A 19,875-nucleotide genomic window follows, 5' to 3' on the forward strand; every position below is an offset into this window, starting at 1 on the left:
AACGCTTTGACCTTTGTGGACCATCCACCTGCTCTCCGCGCTACACAGGTGTAGAGTCCCCGTGATCCTCGTCCCATGCCTTACACTCATGCTTTTATTAGATGTTACACTAAGGATTGTTTTTCTAATTAGACAGGCCCAATTCTCTATTCTTTTTTAACCTTTGACAATAAACATGAATATATAAATTGTACACTTAGCAGAAAAGGGATGATTACAGTCTCATAGAACTGAAAGTGGGGGACTATTTCAAAATGCTTCCAAGCAGGCAGAAAAAGAACAGCCCTGATTTCAAAAATCACAATACAGAAGCCATGTAAGCATGCAGGACCACTAACAAGCCCAGGTATCTCCTTGAGCACATCACCAACAGTAAATGTGGATACAGTGGTTACTAAATATTTAAAGGGTGCAGAGACGAAGCAGTAAATGACAAAGATGGCAAACAGCGACATTAACATGTCATTGAGTGCAATGTGACTAATAGGCTCCTTACTGTAATGAAAGTGTCATTGCAAATCAGAACTTGTCCGTGGTTCTCATTTATAAATATTTGATGTCCCTGCTATAAGAAGCTGTCATATCCAGCAGCTCTTAAAGTGAAAGAAATGCAAATGATTACACCAGATAAGAGTTGAGGAACTCAAGTAGGGCCAGTGATTGTAAAGAGAGCAACAGCACAATTCAGAATTGACTTATTGACAACCTTGCAAATGCTCTCTAACCTAAATTCAAATGACATCTATAGGACCAGCCAGGTTTACCGATCTGGGGATCTTAGATGAACAGACAACATAAAACGTTTGATGTATCCAAGAAATAATAAACTGACAAGCAAATTGTTTTCCATTTTTATAAAGTTATATTGTCTAAACTAACTTTATTTTATGTAATGATTTAAAATTGTTCGGTTAATAAGGAAACAAACCTAAGTAATGCTACAATAAAGTGAGCATATTTTGAAAAGAAAAAATAAATACATTTCAAACAATTGTTATAACGAAATGGGTGAGAATTAAATTCTGAATTGTTAAAAATTCTCATTTGTAAATGAAAATAGCTTGTTATGGGATAGCTATATTTATCACATGAGTGATTCTATAATTGGAGAAACATTTCAAAAAGTTAAGGGGAAAAACTTCTTCCCAGAGTCTTGACAATATATTCAATTTTAATAATTCAGTGTTTGCCAAACACAAGTTACTTCCTTTTTTTTACTTGTAACAAAAAACTGATTTTTTTATATTGTTGTCAACTCTGTTACTGTCAATTCTGTACTGTCAGCATTGTTACTCTACTTTGGTAACAGAGTTTGCCGGTAACAGAATTGACCCTTTTAAACTTTTTAGCCAAAAACTCTACTTGCTAGCATAAATGCTAAGATCACATGGAAGTGATGGCACTAATGACATTGTGATTAAAAGACTTTTAAACAACCCACTGTGTGATCAGTGATACATTCTCTTTTCACTTTGACATTGTGGTAACAATTTTGAAGTTTTACAAAATAACTCAGTGTAAGAACTTTTTAGATTAAAAAAATTTCTCAAGAGAGAGCACATACTGTTCAGTGCTTCAGATCTTATCAGTTAGGGAAAGTGACATTTCCTGTATCTTACATTGCTGTATCATGTAGGCCTATTAGTATTTTCATAATTCTACAACATTAAATTTAAAGGCAAAGTAAATTTAATGTTGTAGAATTAGGGAAATACTGACTAGCCTACTTCGGACAACAAGAAATCACGATTTTCAGCTATATAACTTTTTACAGAAAATGTTATCTTGTGATACATGACAATGAATCATTAAAACTATAATGATATGGACACACACACACACACAAAATGTAGCCTAGCCTACCTGCAATTAGCCTATAGAATCACCTACATAAGTGAATGCCCTATTAGCCTATCTCTCGCCCAGTATATAGACATTTTTTTGGATAGTTTAACATAAACACAACAGTTTTTTCCCCCCAAAATCTCTTCATTATCTGATTCATAGTGTTCATAATTAGGTAAAAGGCCGTTCATTCAGTGTCTTTACCTGATGATGTTCGTACGTCCATTTGATAACCGTCTATTTATTCAGGACATCTAGGCAACATCTTTACTTACAGCCTACTGTATTTGAGACAGAATGGGGTATTACTACCAACATTTTCAGGTTTTTATCAGTCCATGGTTCATATTTGCAAACCAGACAATAGGATGCAGACCTGTTTAATCAATTCCACCCACTGGCTAATGTATGATGATGTCATCACGAGGCGCCACTCCGCTGACGCAATGTTTCAGGAAGTGAATCTCAACCGATTCGGCTCTGCAGGAAAGCATGAGCGTGTTATGATTTATGATTTTTAAATAAACCGTCCCAAAGGCTACCAGACATGGAGAACTGGAGCCTTATTTCACTGTGCGTGTTGCTCGGTTTAACGACAAGATGGGCGGTGTCTTTTCACTCATACTCAGGTTGGTTTTCAATGAACCACCGTTTTTTTTAGGATTGACACGTCAAAGTCAGTGTCATGTGTTCGGAACAGCTCATTCATCTGTAAATGAGCAAGAAAATCAGCTCATCTAAAATCAAAATCTAGCGGGATAAACTTTATTCGTGAAATAAATGCTATATATGATGCTTATTATACCTCATTCATGTTTTAATTAATATAAACCATACTATTCTGCATTTACATTAATGGAATAGGTGCAGGGAAACCGCCAATGTTCGGGGACTATGAAGCACAAAGACACTGGCAAGAAGTGACTTACAATCTGCCTGTTCATGAATGGTTAGTCTTTCATTCCTCCTCCATGGCCAAGTACACCACCAACATTGGTGAAGCTCTCCCTCTCTTTGTTTATTTTTTCTCAAGTTTGAGTGTTACATTATTTAATTTATAAGGCCAGTGCCTTACATACATGTGACCTAATATTTTATTTTCCGAACAAGGTACTTCAATACTACAAATAATGATTTGAACTACTGGGGACTTGATTACCCTCCTTTGACAGCCTATCACAGTCTGGTGTGTGCGTATGTGTAAGTGTTGTTTTACATGGTACATCTTCCATATTTGTAAAGCTTACCAGTTCAGTTGAACATGGCTTGATGATGGTGATTTTGATTTTTCTGTGTGTATTTTTGATAGAGCAAAGCTGTTCAATCCTGAATGGGTGGAGTTGCATGCATCTAGAGGCTATGAAAGCCACACTCATAAGTTGTTCATGAGAGCCACAGGTAGGTATTCATGACATCAGACATTTACTTTTAATATGTTAAATGGCAGTGTAATTTCTATGTCTTCACTGAACTGAATTTAGAGCACAAACATAAACAATATTAAGATATAATATTTAGAATGAAGTATATACAGTGCTGCTCAAAAGATTACACACCCCTTGCAGAATCTGTGAAAATGTAAATAAGTTTAACAAAATAAGAGGGATCATACAAAATGTATGTTATTTTTAATTTAGTACTGTCCTGAATACGATATTTTACATTAAATATGTTTACATATAGTCCACAAGACGACCAACAAGCTGAATTTATAAAAATGCAAAAGTTTATGTACCCTTGATTCTTAAAACTGCGTGTCGTTACCTGGATGATCAACAACTTTTTTTTTTTTCTTTGTGATGGTTGTTCTTGAGTCCCTTCTTTGTCCTGAGCAGTTAAACTGCCCAATGTTCTTCAGAAAAGAAAAACTTTTTGAATTTGACGATCAAGGTATTAATTTACCGGTAACTTAATTTGTCGTCCGGGAAACATGTAAGTATCTTCTGTTGTTTCTGAAGTGCAGTACCAATTGAACTATTTTTATATTTAAACAAAATAAAAAAAAAGTGTAAACTTGAGTCACAAAAACTCTTCGATTCCGCCAACATCACCACAATAATAATAACGATGCAAACCACATAGCAATACAAATATTTTTTTCTGTAGCATATTGAAGTGTACCAAAGACTTTGAGTGTAGTGTCACCCTTATCTCCAAGTGATTTATAAATATAATTATGTTTCAAGTTCCATTTTGTGTAATTATGCGTTAAATAGTAATTTTCTGATCATAGGCAGAGGGTAAACCAACTCCAGGGTAAGGGGATGCGTTTCCCCTTTAAAAAACACTTTAAATAAATTCCTTGAAATAGTTTCAAGTTTCTTGTGACCACACAACACATTCCAGCATAAACACTTTTGATAAATTATTTGTTATATAAAGCATCTAGTTCACAACCATTAGTTTATTTTAACAGAAAAGCATAAAAAACTGTATGCAGGATTTGTCATGGCAGAAAATCTGCAAAGAGCGCTCCCTTTATAATCATAAAAATAAAGTCACTCATAGTTTATTGCAAGCTCACAAAGTTCCGTTATAATCAATGAAGCTGACTGCAAAATTAATCTCTTGTTTACATAATTGTTATAATGAGAGGATTTGTATCGTGTAGATCTCAGAATCCACTCACCGCTCAAAATGCAGAAGTTCTTGTTCAGTGCTAACTTAAACACCTTTGATTGGCCATTGCATTCAATAAATCAACTGATAGTGTTGTGATTGGCTAAATTGCTAAATGCTGCAAAAACATTGTAAATAGAAACTCTTGGTGTTCTCCAGAACGCAAATACAGATGCGCACTAGATCATTTGCCTAATATGTTTTGTCAATACACTATTATGGAAAAAAAATGCAGTTATGGGCTGCTTTTTGGGGTTTGGGGAAGGCCCTTTTCTATTGCAGCATGACTGTGCCCCAGTGCACAAAGTAAGGTCCATAAAGACGTGCTTGGCTGAGTTTGGTGTGTAAGAACTTGACTGGCCCACACAGAGCCCTGAAAACACTCCTTGTGGAAAGCCTTCCCAGAAAGGTGGAAGCTGTTATAGCTGCAATTCCATATTATGGCTCGTTTCCACCGAGCGGTACAGTACGGTACAGTACGATTTGGGACGGTAAACCCTGATTCGGCTTGCGTTTCCACCGCCAACAGTACAACAATGGAGGACATACAGCAGATCTTGTTCTTGCTTCTAGGCATGGGGCTGTTTGTCACAAGAAGAGGACAAGTTTTGTTTGAGCAAAGGCTGCAGGGTGCAAGGAAAAACACAGCCGGAAAAAAATGGCGCATCTTGTGCTGTTATTCTCCTTGTAGCGTGTGCAAGTGACGATTCTCTGTCAACCAATCAACGTTCTGCAGTGAGTCTAGCTCCATCTTTTAGGTACCAGACTACTGTGCTAGCTAGGTACCCCAATGGAAGGGTGCCAAAAAAGGGTACAGTACGGTTTGGTATTATGGTACAACTTCTGACAATCGAAATGGAAATAATTGTGTACCATGAACTGTACCGTACCGTACCGCTCGGTGGAAACAACCCATTCATATCTATGTATTTAAAATGCAATGTCCATGTACATGTTGGTGTAATTGTCAGGTGTCCCAATACTTTTGTCCATGTAATTATTTTAAGTGGGTGGGGTTATTGTCACCTGTAACCTGCATTGCTTTGAATACTCTTGGATGTTATAAAGCATGTTAATGTTTACAGGGCTTTGATCATTGCTTATATGACTGCAGTGTAACCATATGACTTTTTGTGTCTTCAAAGTCATTCAATTGTGTAGGATTGATTAAGTAATTCCTCTTGACGCAGGAGAAATATTTGTTGTATATTAATCTTCTTCATCTCCATTAGTTCTTTTTGCAGATATATTGATCTACATTCCAGCAGTTTTGGTTTATTGCCTTTACTTTTGTGATGGTTCCTCTAAACAAAAGGTAGCTAAACGAATTCCCTTGAATTTGTATATTGTAAAAAAAAAAAAATAGAGATTACATTATTGCTTTATTTGGTCAAACTGTATCTTTTTGTTCTCATAGGTTGCCACAGCTCTCTGCATCCTTCTGTATCCAGGACTTGTACTGATTGACTATGGCCATTTTCAATATCCTTTACCATTTACACTAATTCTGCTATGGTATTTCATATTTATCTAATTTAATTTAATATATTCACACATTTGTTAAGAACTTAAGATCCAGCAAAAACAGCATGTGCATTGTCTTTAACTGCATATTCAGATATAACAGTGTGAGCCTGGGTCTGGCTCTATGGGGGATTCTGGGACTTGGTTTGGGCTGGGACCTGTTTGGTTCCTTGGCCTTCACCTTGGCTCTCAATTACAAGCAAATGGAATTGTACCACTCACTGCCTTTCTTCTGCTACCTCATGGGGAAGTGCATCAAACAGGGCATAACTGGGCGAGGGTGAGTCTCTTGGGTCGTTGCATAAATTACTGTGGTTTGGTCACTTTGGTGGTTAAATGTTGATCCCAAGTATATGGTAAAATTGAGTAGGCTATTTGTTTTTTAATCAGACCTCAAAAGATTTCAGAAGATACAAAAAGCCTTGGTGTAGTAAAAGTAGGCCTGTTAAATGTATAACAGTCAATGCATGTATCTATGCCTATGTTCAATAGACACACCCAACAAAAAAAAATGTATGTGCATGTATGTGTGTAATGTATATATAATTAATGAAATCAAAAATAGCACCTAAATTAAAAGTAAAGTCATTGGTATTTTTTAAAAAAAAATTAATTGCTAAACCTAAATCTCAGCATTTATGATTTATTACTTTCAAGTGAAAAGTTCCGTTAATGGAAAATTGCTCACCATTAATTAATGAATCTGTTGACATTCCTATAATTACAAGTTTAGCTGTACAATCCAGCCGAAAGTGCCAAAGTGCCTGATTTATGCTAGCTTATAACAAATGCTTAATGTTCGTCATCTGCCACTTCACCACTACAGGTGTAATATTTTAATTGTCTTTTATTATTACATTTTAAGTTTGCAGGTGACATGCAGTTTTACATTAGTCCACTCCTGCAGCCAGTCTCAGTGCAAGTGCTCTGCTCTTTGCTGTCTTGCATTTGTTGATTTAGTAACAATGTACCAAGGGCATTTGGAGGCAAATGCATTGGTGGATTAGTTTGCCTGTGAAGAGACATGTCCAGATGACTCTCTGGCCATGCCTGACCCTCCCTGCTATGTCTGTGCATGCAACTGTATATCTACAGCTGAGAGGTGTTAGCGGTTACAGTATACAGCAAATTGAAAAACTGTGATGGTATGTTGTCTCTGCTCGAGTAGTAGAGAAACCTGATTAATTGACTCGTGAATTAGGGAAACGTTTTTTTTCTAATACAGTAATTAAGCTCAACTATTTTATTTTCACTTACAAATATTAAATTAATAGTATTCTGACAAATATGTATAATATCATGCACACTCAAATTTTTATCAGTGGCCTGGAAAAAGTCATTGAAACAGACACTGTCATCCCTGGATGAAAAAAATGGCTTAATATTTATTTATTTATATATATATATAAAGTAGGGATGCATAACGATTAATCGCAATTAATCGTTTGCAGAATAAAAGTTTTTGTTTACATCATATATGTGTGTACTGTGTATAATAATTATGTATATATAAATATACAAACATGCATGTATAATTTTAAGAAGAAAATATATTTATGTATCAAGTATTTATAATTATATATAATATAAATTATATTTAAATATAAAAATGTATATAAACATGTAAATATTTTTAAAATATATACATGCATGTGTGTGTATTTATAAATACATAATTGTTTTACACAGTACACACACATATATGATGTAAACAAAAACTTTTATTCTGCAAACGATTATTTGCGCGATTAATCGTTACGCATCCCTAATATAAAGTGTGGATTTATTTATTTATTTTTGAATGCGTCTGTTAAATTTGTGAGTTTTTACAGTGCTTTTTGTGTGTACCCAGATGTTTTCTGTTGGCCAAGATCGCATTGACTGTATTGGTGACCTTTGCCCTCTGCTGGATGCCCTTTTTATCCGACCCCAAACAATCTCTACAAGTTCTTCATCGCCTTTTTCCCGTTGGCCGGGGTCTGTTTGAGGTAATTCCCCTAATGTGTATGCATCATCACAAAGCATCAATGGGCAAACTCTGTCAAGTTCACCTAAATAGGTTCCTTTCATTGATTCTATTATACTCATGCTTGCATCACTGAAATGACCTTGCTATTGGTGACAAACATTGAGAATTGTTTACTATTTGCTTAAAGTCACAGCAGTATTTACACAACTTGGTATCAGGCTTTGAGCTTAACTTTTGTAAAACACTGTGGTAAAATGCATGTAAATCAGTCATATTTACTGCTTAAGGAATGGGTTTTTAACACATCATTACAGCATGATGCTTATTCTGTTGTGTGCTAGCCTGTTATAAAATTTCCAATGCAGGGTCGGCTTGGAAATGCCCTTGAAATCCTTATCCACATGCATTACATTTTTCTCTGTATGCATGCATGCATAAATACACTATTTCCAGAATCCTATGTAGATACATACAGTAAACTGTAAACAGTGTTCAATTCTGGTTCTGTGATACTAATGCAAATAGAAGACTGACTTAATGCACGTCTTGCCAGTCAGATCTTTCTATATTCATAGATTACCCCCAATAAGACCCTTTGTGTCTAGAGCAGGATTTATCTTTTAGATCTGATTAGTAAACAAGGGTCTCGCATTGAGTTTATTGGAAAACCAGAGCTGTGTCCTTTTCGTTGTCTAAAGCCAGGTCTGATTCCTTTTTGTAAGTCAATAATGAAATACACGATGTACAAGTACTGCGGCTTGCTTTTGAAATGTACCCAAAAACCCCGTTGTCAAAGTAGCCGTGTTGTGAGAAGTAATTGAAAATTCTACTGGGCTCAGGGCCCAGAATATATCATGCATTTGCCTGACATGAGGCTAACATAATACACAAGGTGTGAGTAATTCTAACCTAGAGCCTTGAGCGTCTGTGACGGAGGAAGCGCTAAGCGAGTCTTGGCTGCTTCTATCATGTACTGTATACATCAGAGGACGGTAAAGCTAAGGTGATGTTTAGTCAATAGCTAAATCCGTGCGGTTTGTATGTAAGAAATTAAATTAAATTCTGTCATTTACGTAACCTTATGTTGTTCTAAACCTGCATCACCTTCTGTGAAACACAAAAGAAGATATTTAAAAAAAAAGTCCATAAATGGGGTAAAAAAAAAACACACACAAAAAACACCATGACAAAATAATTTCCTAACCCTTTCACTTGAGAAATGATTTTGTACATACAATGAAATTCAATTGGGGTCCAAAACCCAATTGACTGTCATTTTATGAAAAAACAAAAACAAAACAAAGCCTTTTTCAAAGTGTCTCATTGGTGGGTCTCATCTTCTGCTGTAGTGTCCACTCGTCTCCACACAGCTGTGAAAGACAGCAGCTGTGTCTTCGAGGACTGAGCAGTATGGAGAGTTTCTCAGAGGCAGGGCTGCAACTTTCATAACATTTACTAATTCTGTTTTTGCACAACTGCTAAAGGCCACCAAGTTCCTTATAGGAATCACATGTCGGTACCCCAGCAGAAAGGTCAATGGGCACTCGTAACGGATCGGTTTCCTAAAGGGTACAATTTGGTCTTCTGTATGTGGCAAAACCGCAGTCTTTGCAGCCTGGGGGATGTTATTAATGTCTTTGGTATACATCAACACTGTGTCTATAAGTTTACAAATAAGTGCATAGCTTTTTTTGACATCACGATCACTTGACGGGAAAATGAATGGGAGCGTAATACTTCACCCTTGCCCTTTGTACCAATGCTCCCCAAGAATGCCCACAGGAATTTTTATTGCGCTTTCAGTTGGGAAATGATTACGCTGAGTAATGCCACTTATGTGCTTTCTTTTCAAAAGCCACATACCGTTTAAAGACACTTACCTTATATGTCAGTGCTAATTTTGTAAGCATGATCATAAATGTGTAGTTACTTCAGAATCTATTAGAAGTCTATTGAGCTGCAACAATATCGAAAATGACCAAGAACAAAATTCTACCCTTGAACCACTGATTTTATTACCCGAGTCATTTCATACACTGTCTTTATGAAATCTCAGGCCTGTCAAAGAAATGGCTTGTTGGTTTAATAGTGTTGTTATTGTTTAATATAACTAAAATTAAAAACCATTACAAATTATTTTCTGTAATTATTAGATGAAAAACTTGATCATGATCATTAGAAATTTTGTCATTGCAACTGCTTTAAAAATATAACAACATTACTAAAAAATATATTTGTTTTATATATTTAAAAGCCAATTCAACTAAATAATATAAAAGTATATGAATAATACTAAACACTGAGGCCTAATATAGTTTGGGATAGTGTCCATTTATCTTATTGTTGCAATATATTCATAATATTTTACACCATAACAGCAAGTTGCTTACAGTAAGTTAATAAAATATATATATTGTTTTATTTATTTAGATTTTAGGTGGCATTTTTACATTTTAAAAGCAGTGCATTCTGTTTCTTTATATTGTCAGTATTGTTGTGTGATTAATATTCCCTTCATTTTATCCCAATAGTTTACCCCAATATTAGTTATTAAAGCATAAAGTTAAATGTGAAGTTTTGTTCAGTCTGGCCTTTAACTTAAATTGATCTGGCACCCCTGAATTTACACCAGTTTAAACAACTGTTCATAAAGAACTTGAAAACTGACCTAGCAGTCAGTGTATCATTCGTTCTCATTGTGTCATTCTGTCCGGAGCGCATTAGTTTAGTGACTTTGACAGCATGTGTTTGTTGACAGGATAAAGTGGCTAACACATGGTGCAGCCTGAATGTGCTGATAAAGATCAAGACCCTGCTGTCCAGTGAGACTCAGCTGTTCCTCAGGTAATCCTTCACCATCTATTTACCCACAACCCTTTCTCCTTTTCCTTTGTCTCTTTATGTATCCTCCTAAAAATCTCTCTCAGGATATTCCCTCTTACCAAGTTTGCGAAACACATCTCATTATAATGGAGGGCACAGAAGGATTATGGGTAGTTAATGATATCGGAGAGATTTTGTGACATTGATATGTGGACACTAATCTGCAGGTGCAAGGGCTTGGTTAAGATTATTTCTTTGACTATTTGCTTCAGAATCTTTAATGATTTGTTTGTCTCTTTGTTCAGTCTATATTTGCAGGGCCGGTAATTAATTTTCTCATGGATCTGTTTTAAAGGGACAGTTCACTCAAAAATGAAAATTCTGTCATAATTTACTAACCCTCAAGTTGTTCCAAACCTGTATGAATTTCTTTCTTCTGCTGAACACAAAAGAGGATGTTTTGTAGAATGTCTGTAACTTAAAAGTTGATGGAACCCCGTTGACTTACATAGTTTTGGAAGTCAATGGGGTCCCATCAACTGTTTGGTTACCCATATTCCCCAAAATACCTTTTGTGTTCACCAGAAGAAAGAAATTCATACAGGTTTGGAACAAATTGTGAGTAAATGATGACAGAATTTTAATTTTTGGGTGAACTGTCCCTTTAAAACAGACCCATGAGAAAATGAATTACCGGCCCTGCAAATATAGACTGATCAAAGACCTTGAATTATGGGGTGTAACTTATGTTAAACTCTAGACAGTCAGCGAAAGGTTCGCTCTATGACCACAATAATAAATATTTTCAAAAACTGGGTACAATGAGATGACATAATTCTACTGACCCTTCAACCATCGAACATTAAAAAGTGTAAAAGCATTAACAAATGATCACAACAGACCATGAATAATCCCCCAATAATTTATGCAGCAATTTTAGAGACTTCTTAAATATCACCAGTAACATATGTCTGTATTATGTAACATACATTGCATTAATCAAAAATGTTCATTAACTGCCACATTGAGTGATTGATATTTCATTTTGATGTGTTTTAGAAAGTAAACTGCTAATAGGGATTAGAAGTGAAAAGAGGAGACATTTTGAAAAGAGGAGACATAAGAGGAGCTTACATTTTAAAGCATCCGTGTGAAAACCAAAAACTTGGAAAGAGACGTGAGGATTTGTGGAGAAAAATTGTTGTTATACCATGTCATGTTAAAATGCCAAGCGTTACATTATTCTCTTGAAGACTGAAAATAAAACATGAAGGAAATTTGACTGCTCATTCAGTCAAACTGATGGATTATCTAAGGGATTATCTGTAGTGCAACCTTATAATTTGATTTAATTGTAGTCTTTTTGAGCTGTACTTCCCCAAACTGGATGTGCCACCCATATCTAAAACGTAGTAGGCTCGTTTGGAAAAAGGTGGATAAGATTTTAGACAAATATGTTTAAAATCATGTACATTCATGTGAGATGAAGAAACCTGTTTTATTTTACACTGAGCTGGTCTCCTCATGGGGGCAGCCATTTTGAAATGACAGGACCAGCCAAATACTGCACGCTAATTATTGCACACTTTCATTGGCAAAATAAATGAATCATTACTGACTGTGATTGTGATTAAAGGATAATTCCGGTATTTAACACCTTGAGTCTATATTGTAGTTTGTTTTTTTGACAATGGTTCCTCTCTCGAGTTTTTGACTATAAAAGAATTGGCCATGGACCCATTTAACATTGGAGTCAATGGCTATGTCCGAAAATGTCATTAAAACAGCCAATAATGTTCGTTTACAAAACTGTTAAACTCACCGAGTGGTTAGTGGTGTTCGTTGATTATTATAAACAATATATCGTCGCAATATATGATTCCAATCCGTTTATTTTGCTATAGTGGAACTATTTTTTCAGACACTTCACAACCGTGTAACTTCCGCTCAATATTTGAATCTGAAGCGTTAGCACCATAGATATTATATATGATGTCTATGGTTAGCACACTCCCGACCACTTGATGGCGATAACTGATGTTTATGTCTCGCGCCTCGCGGGACACTCACGGTCACAGTCGAGTTCAACTTCATATTGCACTGGTCAGTGGTCACGTCTTTCAATATGGTTAGAATTTGTGCGGTCAAAAACTGCGGTAAAGTTCCTAAAAAGCTAGCCTTATGAGAAACGGAAGCGGGCAAAAAGATTACATAGACCAAATGTAAACAGCCCCCTTTCCGTTTCCGGTAGCGCATTTATATTAACGAGCACTCAGTCCTTCAACAGAATTCAATGGGATTTTACAAAATGACGAATAAAACACGACAGAAACTGTATTTCGCAACACTTTTTGTTTCTGGAACATCAACTAACATCACTAATCACTCGGTGAGTTGCACAGTTTTGAAAACTAATGTTAAAGGTTGTTTTAATGACATTTTCGGACATGACCATTGACTCCAATGTTAAATGGGTCCATGGCCAATTATTTTATAGTCAAAAACTCGAGAGAGGAACCATTGTCAAAAAAATGTTGTCCACCACTCTTGTTCATCCAAAACAAACTACAATATAGACTCAAGGTGTTAAATACCGGAATTATCCTTTAATGCTTTTCTAGCAGGTGTAAATGTTTGCAAAATGCTACATCCACACCACTAAGTGTCTAAGACGATTACTACATCAGTCAGCTCCGAGTTCACATTTTACAGGGCTGTGACATTCATGTAGTTTAGGTTCAGTGTGAAAATGTAAATTTTTACATGAAACAAATAATAGGCATGCACGAACATTTTGGAAGATACCGATAATTCTGTATATTTGAAAGCCGGTAACCGATATATTGGCCGAAAAATCTAAATCTGTATATAATTTTTGAGAGCCTGATTACAAAAACAAAAGTCTCCATTAAAGTCCAGTAAAAGCAATGTCCCAAGCACACCATTATAATTATGTTCTCGTTGTAATTTTATGTAGCCTATATGACGGACTTGCGCTCCACATGTTGCAACTGTGTTTTCCTTTTTGAAGTGATTCCAATCAAATAGTCTCATAAACTACTTATATGTCTCAGCTGAAGGAAATAATCCATTATTTATCTGCTTTAATATATCGGCCAAATTTTCTTATCGGGCCGATAACGATAACAATAAAAATGAACATATATTGGCCAATACCGATATGGTGGCCGATATATCGTGAAACCTTTAAAAATAACGGTCGCATCAGATACACATGCATTCCCTGTAAAGTGTATCTCACCTGTTACATTTGCATCAGTGTGATGGACCAGATTCTTGTCCCACAAGGGTCAATCACCTCTAATAGGGTCATTTTCCTCCAAGAGAGTGATGATTAAGGGGTTAAAGTAATTCTGTGAGTGCTCGGCAGGCCATCTCTGAATCTCATGCATTTCCTGCATGCTGGGATCTTTCTTGTTGACTGTGAGGATGTATAAAAAGATCAGGCAGCCGCGTTCTCTAGTTCCATGGGATAGATTACGGGCTTTGGCAACAAGAGCTCTTGATCGTATTTCTCCTCTCTGTTTGTGTGTATAGTAAATCTATCATTAATGAATGTATGTATTCAATGAAAAAAAAATAAAGGATTTTTTTTTTCTTACAGTTTTGCTCTCACTCTGTTGTTCATCCTGCCTTCATCATTAAAAGTGTTGTCCAAACCCACTCTATGGCACTTCAAGCTTGCCTTGGTAAGTGGTGTCATCATTATGAGTTTGACTTTGACAGTTCAACAACTTGTATTTTTGACCACTGACTCTCCCGGTCTACTTATATTATAGGTGAACTCCTCCCTGGCTTTTTTCCTCTTCTCCTTCCAAGTCCATGAGAAGTCCATCCTTCTTGCAGCCTTGTAAGTAGCAGAATATAATTCATACTACTTGATCCAATTGCTGTGAACAGTACTTTTGCTCGACCCACTGTCATTAATAGACAATGTTATGACACAAAGCGAACACACAACAGAGTATCTAAAACTAATAGTATCATGTTTAAAGTTAAAGTTTGCCATTTCATATCACAAATGTGTTTGTGTGTTTTTTGGCTCAACAAGTAGCGTAAGTTACTGTAGGGGCCGGACTACTGTTTTTGTCAGAACTGCAGAAGAAGGGGTGATACAAGGGATATGGAAACGTTTAAAAACAATGACTATTGCAATTGTTTTTAGTGCTTATTAGAAACTACCTGAGGTGCACTTTTACACTTTAATGTTGAGCCTACCTGATAAATGCCACCATTTGGTTGGCAGCCAACAATAGTTTTCACAGGTAAAAGAAGTATTTTAAAAATAATTAAGTTCATAAAGAAATGTGTAGATTAATCAAATTGACATCCAAAAATAAAAATACATTTGCAATCATTTAGAAAAAAACTTTTGTAATAGGCATAGCCCAAAAAAAGAAAACAACTGCATTAATATAATGACATCATAATAATTCATACAGCAATTCATTGCTGTCCAATGGTGTAGTCAAAATGCAGAAATAGAACAATAGTTAAATAATGCATATTGGTTATCGGACAACTAATCATAAATATAAAAAGGCAATATCAGTAAAAGTCTATATTAGCCAATTGCTAGAAATCTTAAACTTCAGTGAAATTAGTGATTGTTTAGTATAGTGCAGTAGTTCCCCTTAGTAATCTGCAGGTTTATTCGTGTATTGTGTTATTAATCTAAAATATTATGACATGTAACATATGTACATATTCACAGAAAGAGCCAGCTGCAAGCAACATATTGTTATGTTATATCTTGCATGTGTTAGTCAATCAGTAAGGCATGTTTCTGGATTAAGGGTCTCTATTGGGAGTATTAGAAGTTTGCTGACAGAGGAAGTGTAGTGGCTGGATCAGTGGGGAGAGATGATACTGATACCTGGTCCTTGCCCTCTCAACTACATAATTATAGCATCAGTATCAAATAAACATATCTGTAATGTAGTAAATATAGTCAAATATGTCTTTTACAGGCCAGTTTGCCTTGTCATCAACGAAATACCTCTGATTGCCATTTGGTTTCTGCTAACGTCAACTTTCAGGTAAGATACCAAGCAATATGTTACTAAATTCAAATCATTGTACTATAAATAAATTAATCCTCACGGTTAAGATGGAAACAAAATCTGAAATGACTGTATAGTGAGAGGAAGAGTAGCTGAGAGGGGAGTCCCAGCTGTCCACACGTATTGTTGTGTGCATGGTTTAGTGTAAGGATATCACTGGATTACATGACATAGTCCACATACCATTAAACTAAGACCCCTTTGTGTAAACACAACCCACCATTCTCTGGAATCACACTGCCTGCTTCCACAAAACTGTTTTTTAGCTGCATATTTCTGTTTTTTAGCTGAAGACATGATGCTCTTTGTTATGGAAGATAATTCGATTATATTCTATGATAGAGTAATTGTTGCATTAAGGGAAATATCCACAAGAGCATACAGAGACAACACATTGCCACAGTTTTCTATACCGCAAACACACACCATTCATTTGCACACTTTCTACTCATTATGGCGAAATGTTGAGGCATCAAAATTCACAGCTTGTATTGTTTTTTCTGCGTCATGACCTGTTCTGCTAACACAAAGATTGTTTTATTTTGTCAACACTTTCTCAGTGGCAGTATTATTCATGATAAGATTGGTGCACAAGTTATTGTTTTTCAGCCAAATGCCTATGGAAACAGCTTTGTGCGTGTGTGTGTGTGTGTTTTTTTCAGCGATAAGGAAGACCTGCTGGAAAATGTGCATTATTCAATAATTAAACCATTTTTATTAAACATACTGTTCTTAAAAGTGTTAATAAAAATCAGGTTTTCAAATGTTTATATATTTATAGTTAGATTTTGCACATTTTCATTAACTTAAATATTATTTTCTTCTGAAAGTATGCAAGTCATTTTAGTCAGGGTAAAATTGACTAAAATGAATGCATGAATATGAAATAACTAAATATTGACTCAATTTAAAGGATTGTTTGTTTTTTTTGTTTACAAGGAATGGGCACTTATCTTGGTTACCCCTGCTATTATTGGACACTTTTGTGGAATAAATTAATCTTGGCTGACTGAACAATGCATTTCTACCAGGGGTGTCCAAACCTGTTCCTGGGGGGCTACTGTCCTGTAAAGCAGTGTCTCCCAACCCTGTTCCTGAGGCACACCAAGAGCAAATTCCAAACAGCATTTTTGTGCCCTTGAAGGGCCCTTCGGGAAGGGGACGCCATTTGTAGGGGTGTTCCAAACAAAAGTGAACTGGGTTCCTTCACGAATTGCCCTTCCACATGGCTGTTAGCGAAGGGAACACTTTAAGGATGTAATGTTATCATTTATGTTCACGTGACCCAGTAAATACTCGTGATTCATTTTAAAGCTAGACGGCGGAGGAGTTCGAGTTAACTTGCATACAGACCAATTCAAGTTGTTTTGTTTGTGATATATTTCACACATTCTTGTCATGTTATGTTTAAATAAGTTTCATAGGTAAGACATGTGTTAGGTAATGCTGGGTCCAAAGATGAGAAGACAAGTTTTAAAGTTGAGAGCAGCGAAATACACTCCCACACAGATGTATAACGCATATTTTTAAAACTTTTTGTATACATTCTTTATTTATTTACAACAGTTATGTTAACAGCAATAATAATACATTTCTGTCGTAAGAACAGAACAGCTATTCAGCTGATGGACACCTTGCTGGGTTGTCATGGGAACATCCCAGATGAAAATAATGAGGAAATTACATTGTCTTTAGTTGCCAAGTGCGTTCCAAACAGTTGCATAATGGCACACAAGTGCCCTGCTCACTCCAAAGTCCCCACTTCAAGGGTTCTGCCCTTCAAAGGGAGTAGGGCATAGGTATGCTCACTTCCGTTTGGAATTTGCCCAAAAACTACACTTTTTCCAACTCTTCCTAATGAATCACACCTGAATCAGCTCGTTAGTAGAGACTCCAAGACCAGAAATATATGGGTCAAATAAGGGAGACATCCAAAATGTGCACTGTTGGTGCGCCTCCAAGAGCAGGGTTGATAAGCACTGCTGTAGAGTTTAGCTCCAAACCTAATTAAACACACATGAACCAGCTAAGCAAGGTTTTCAGACTTACTAGAAACTTCTAAGAAGGTGTGTTGGAGCTAAAATCTGCAGGACATTGGCCCTCCAGGTCCAGGAGCAGGATTGGACAACATTTGCCTGATTCTACATCCACACCACTAGGTGTCAGTATACATATGTACAAGACGATTGCTACATCGGTCAGCTCAGTTCACCTCTAAAAGAAAAACTGTAAAATGCCAGTTTAGTCTGAAATGAATATGACATGACAAAACATTGACCAAATTTACAGTTTTTACACGGAGCGGGTCTCATCATGGGGGCTGCCATTTTGAAATGATAGGACCAGCCGAATACTGCACTTATCTTGATCAAAATGAAAATGAACAACAGCTGTATAAAAAAACCCAGAGGGATACATAATCACTTTTTGTGCACATTCTGAATGTTTTTAACATTGTCGTTTTCTCTCTAGCATGCTCCCCCTGCTGGTGAAGGACGGTTTGCTGTTGCCTTATGCGGTGACCTCATTGGCGTTCCTCTTTCTGAGTTTGTATCTGCTCTCTGCTTTAGAGAGAACTACAGATGAAGAGCTCAGGCTGGGCCTCTATCACAAACTCACCCGGCTGCCTAAACTCAACCTCATCATTAAATGGAAAGTAAGTTAACGCTGACGTCGCGGCCCGTTACCCCACTGACGTTAATGAATTCGACGATTATGAAGAAGTCAGTTAAGCGCACTAGGCCACTTGAACGGGCCATAACTTTCACATTAGCTTGACCCCATGCTCTTCTTAGTGCTTTTGAAGACTGAACGTTTCAACAGCTCCTTGCGTGAATGTTCGAGATCAGAAGGTGTGCTATTTGTGTAGCGTGAGTCATTAACACAGGTTTGCCTAGATATATTTATTTACACAAGAGACATAAATAAGGGGGCCCTACGACGGAGGTAGAGTTTCATTGGGGGGTCGTGTTGCTCACACCAGCACTTCCACTGATCCTTCACTCCATCTGTCGTAAATAGACATGTTAATGTTTATACCTCGCCCGTCCCAAAACAGGGTGGAAAATAAACATCAAGTTACAAGGATCTGTGTACTGCCGGTGTTGTAGAACTTGACTAGGACTAATGAACGTTTGTCATATTTCCTCTCATAGGAAAGGAAACACTAAGTGTTGTTCACTTTGTCTTTTACAGTTCTGGTTTTCACTGGTGGCCATGGCTGCGTTGAGCTTTACGAGCGTGTGGTTGGAGCCTCCGGCCAAGTTGCCCGACCTGTTTCCGGTTCTGGTCTCCGTCCTCTCCTTTCTGCACTTTCTGGGCTTCATCATATATTTCAACCTAGTCCAGTTGATGGAGCCACCGAGGAAAAAGAGCCAGAAGAAAACAAACTGAAACATGTCTTCAAAGACATTAGTTGTCATAAGAAGAACTACAGCCAGGATGTTGGTGAAAAGAGAGGACAATCCCTGTGGTTAGAATAGAACAGGATGGGAATAGTTTGGAAAAATTCAATTTCCTCCTAATGAAGTTTGGAGGTATTGCTTGGGAAGAGTGAATCAAATGAAAGGAGATACAGTTCTGCCAGACTTTCTCTCACTTGTATAATTTAGAGACAAATTCGGTTAGTGGGATATTGGTATTGTGTAAATGACCAGGCCATAAGGGACCAGGCCTTGTGCTGACATTATTTTTATTAACATTTTTCATACATCATTAAATGTTTTTTGTACCAAATGATATTGTCTCCAGGATTTGTCCAATTTGTCCAACATAAGTGATTATATAGCAATTTAACAAAAATATGAATAATAATTATTCAAAATAATAAACAAAAAATATAACTTTCACTAAAATAAAAGAGTATTTAAGAAAAAATATTATGTATTGTTATACAGTACTAATTTAAAATTACAATATTTATGAATCAGCGCGTATATTTGATAATCACACTAAAGATTTCGGGTTATTTTAACAAACATGACTGGGGGAAAAGGATGCATCTTTCAATTA

The 19,875-nt window shown here is 36.3% G+C and overlaps 1 protein-coding gene and 1 long non-coding RNA gene across 4 annotated transcripts in view; one reads left to right on the forward strand and one right to left on the reverse strand.

Annotated features, from left to right (window-relative positions):
- LOC307007040 overlaps nt 1-2,240 on the reverse strand; it is a 125,387-nt gene extending 123,147 nt beyond the window's left edge. The window contains exon 1 of one of the 3 annotated variants that reach the window (XR_013799561.1): nt 2,050-2,240. This is a non-coding gene — a long non-coding RNA (uncharacterized lncRNA). The remainder of the gene's footprint in view (nt 1-2,049) is intronic. The other 2 variants (XR_013799562.1, XR_013799563.1) reach the window with 2 other exon arrangements.
- Nucleotides 2,241-2,287: 47 nt separating this feature from the next.
- Nucleotides 2,288-19,653, forward strand: alg6 (ALG6 alpha-1,3-glucosyltransferase). Its single transcript, XM_079628661.1, has 14 exons — nt 2,288-2,474; nt 2,710-2,794; nt 2,956-3,045; nt 3,155-3,243; nt 5,697-5,779; nt 5,882-5,946; nt 6,083-6,268; nt 7,841-7,976; nt 10,716-10,801; nt 14,406-14,490; nt 14,581-14,651; nt 15,772-15,840; nt 18,337-18,520; nt 19,060-19,653. Exons 1-14 carry the CDS (start codon nt 2,393-2,395, stop codon nt 19,255-19,257), a joined length of 1,509 nt encoding a protein of 502 aa, XP_079484787.1. The 5' UTR covers nt 2,288-2,392; the 3' UTR covers nt 19,258-19,653.
- The last annotated feature ends 222 nt before the right edge of the window (nt 19,654-19,875 follow it).

The sequence above is a fragment of the Phoxinus phoxinus genome, assembly GCF_949152265.1.
Source record: "Phoxinus phoxinus genome assembly, chromosome: 11".
NCBI lineage: Eukaryota > Metazoa > Chordata > Actinopteri > Cypriniformes > Leuciscidae > Phoxinus > Phoxinus phoxinus.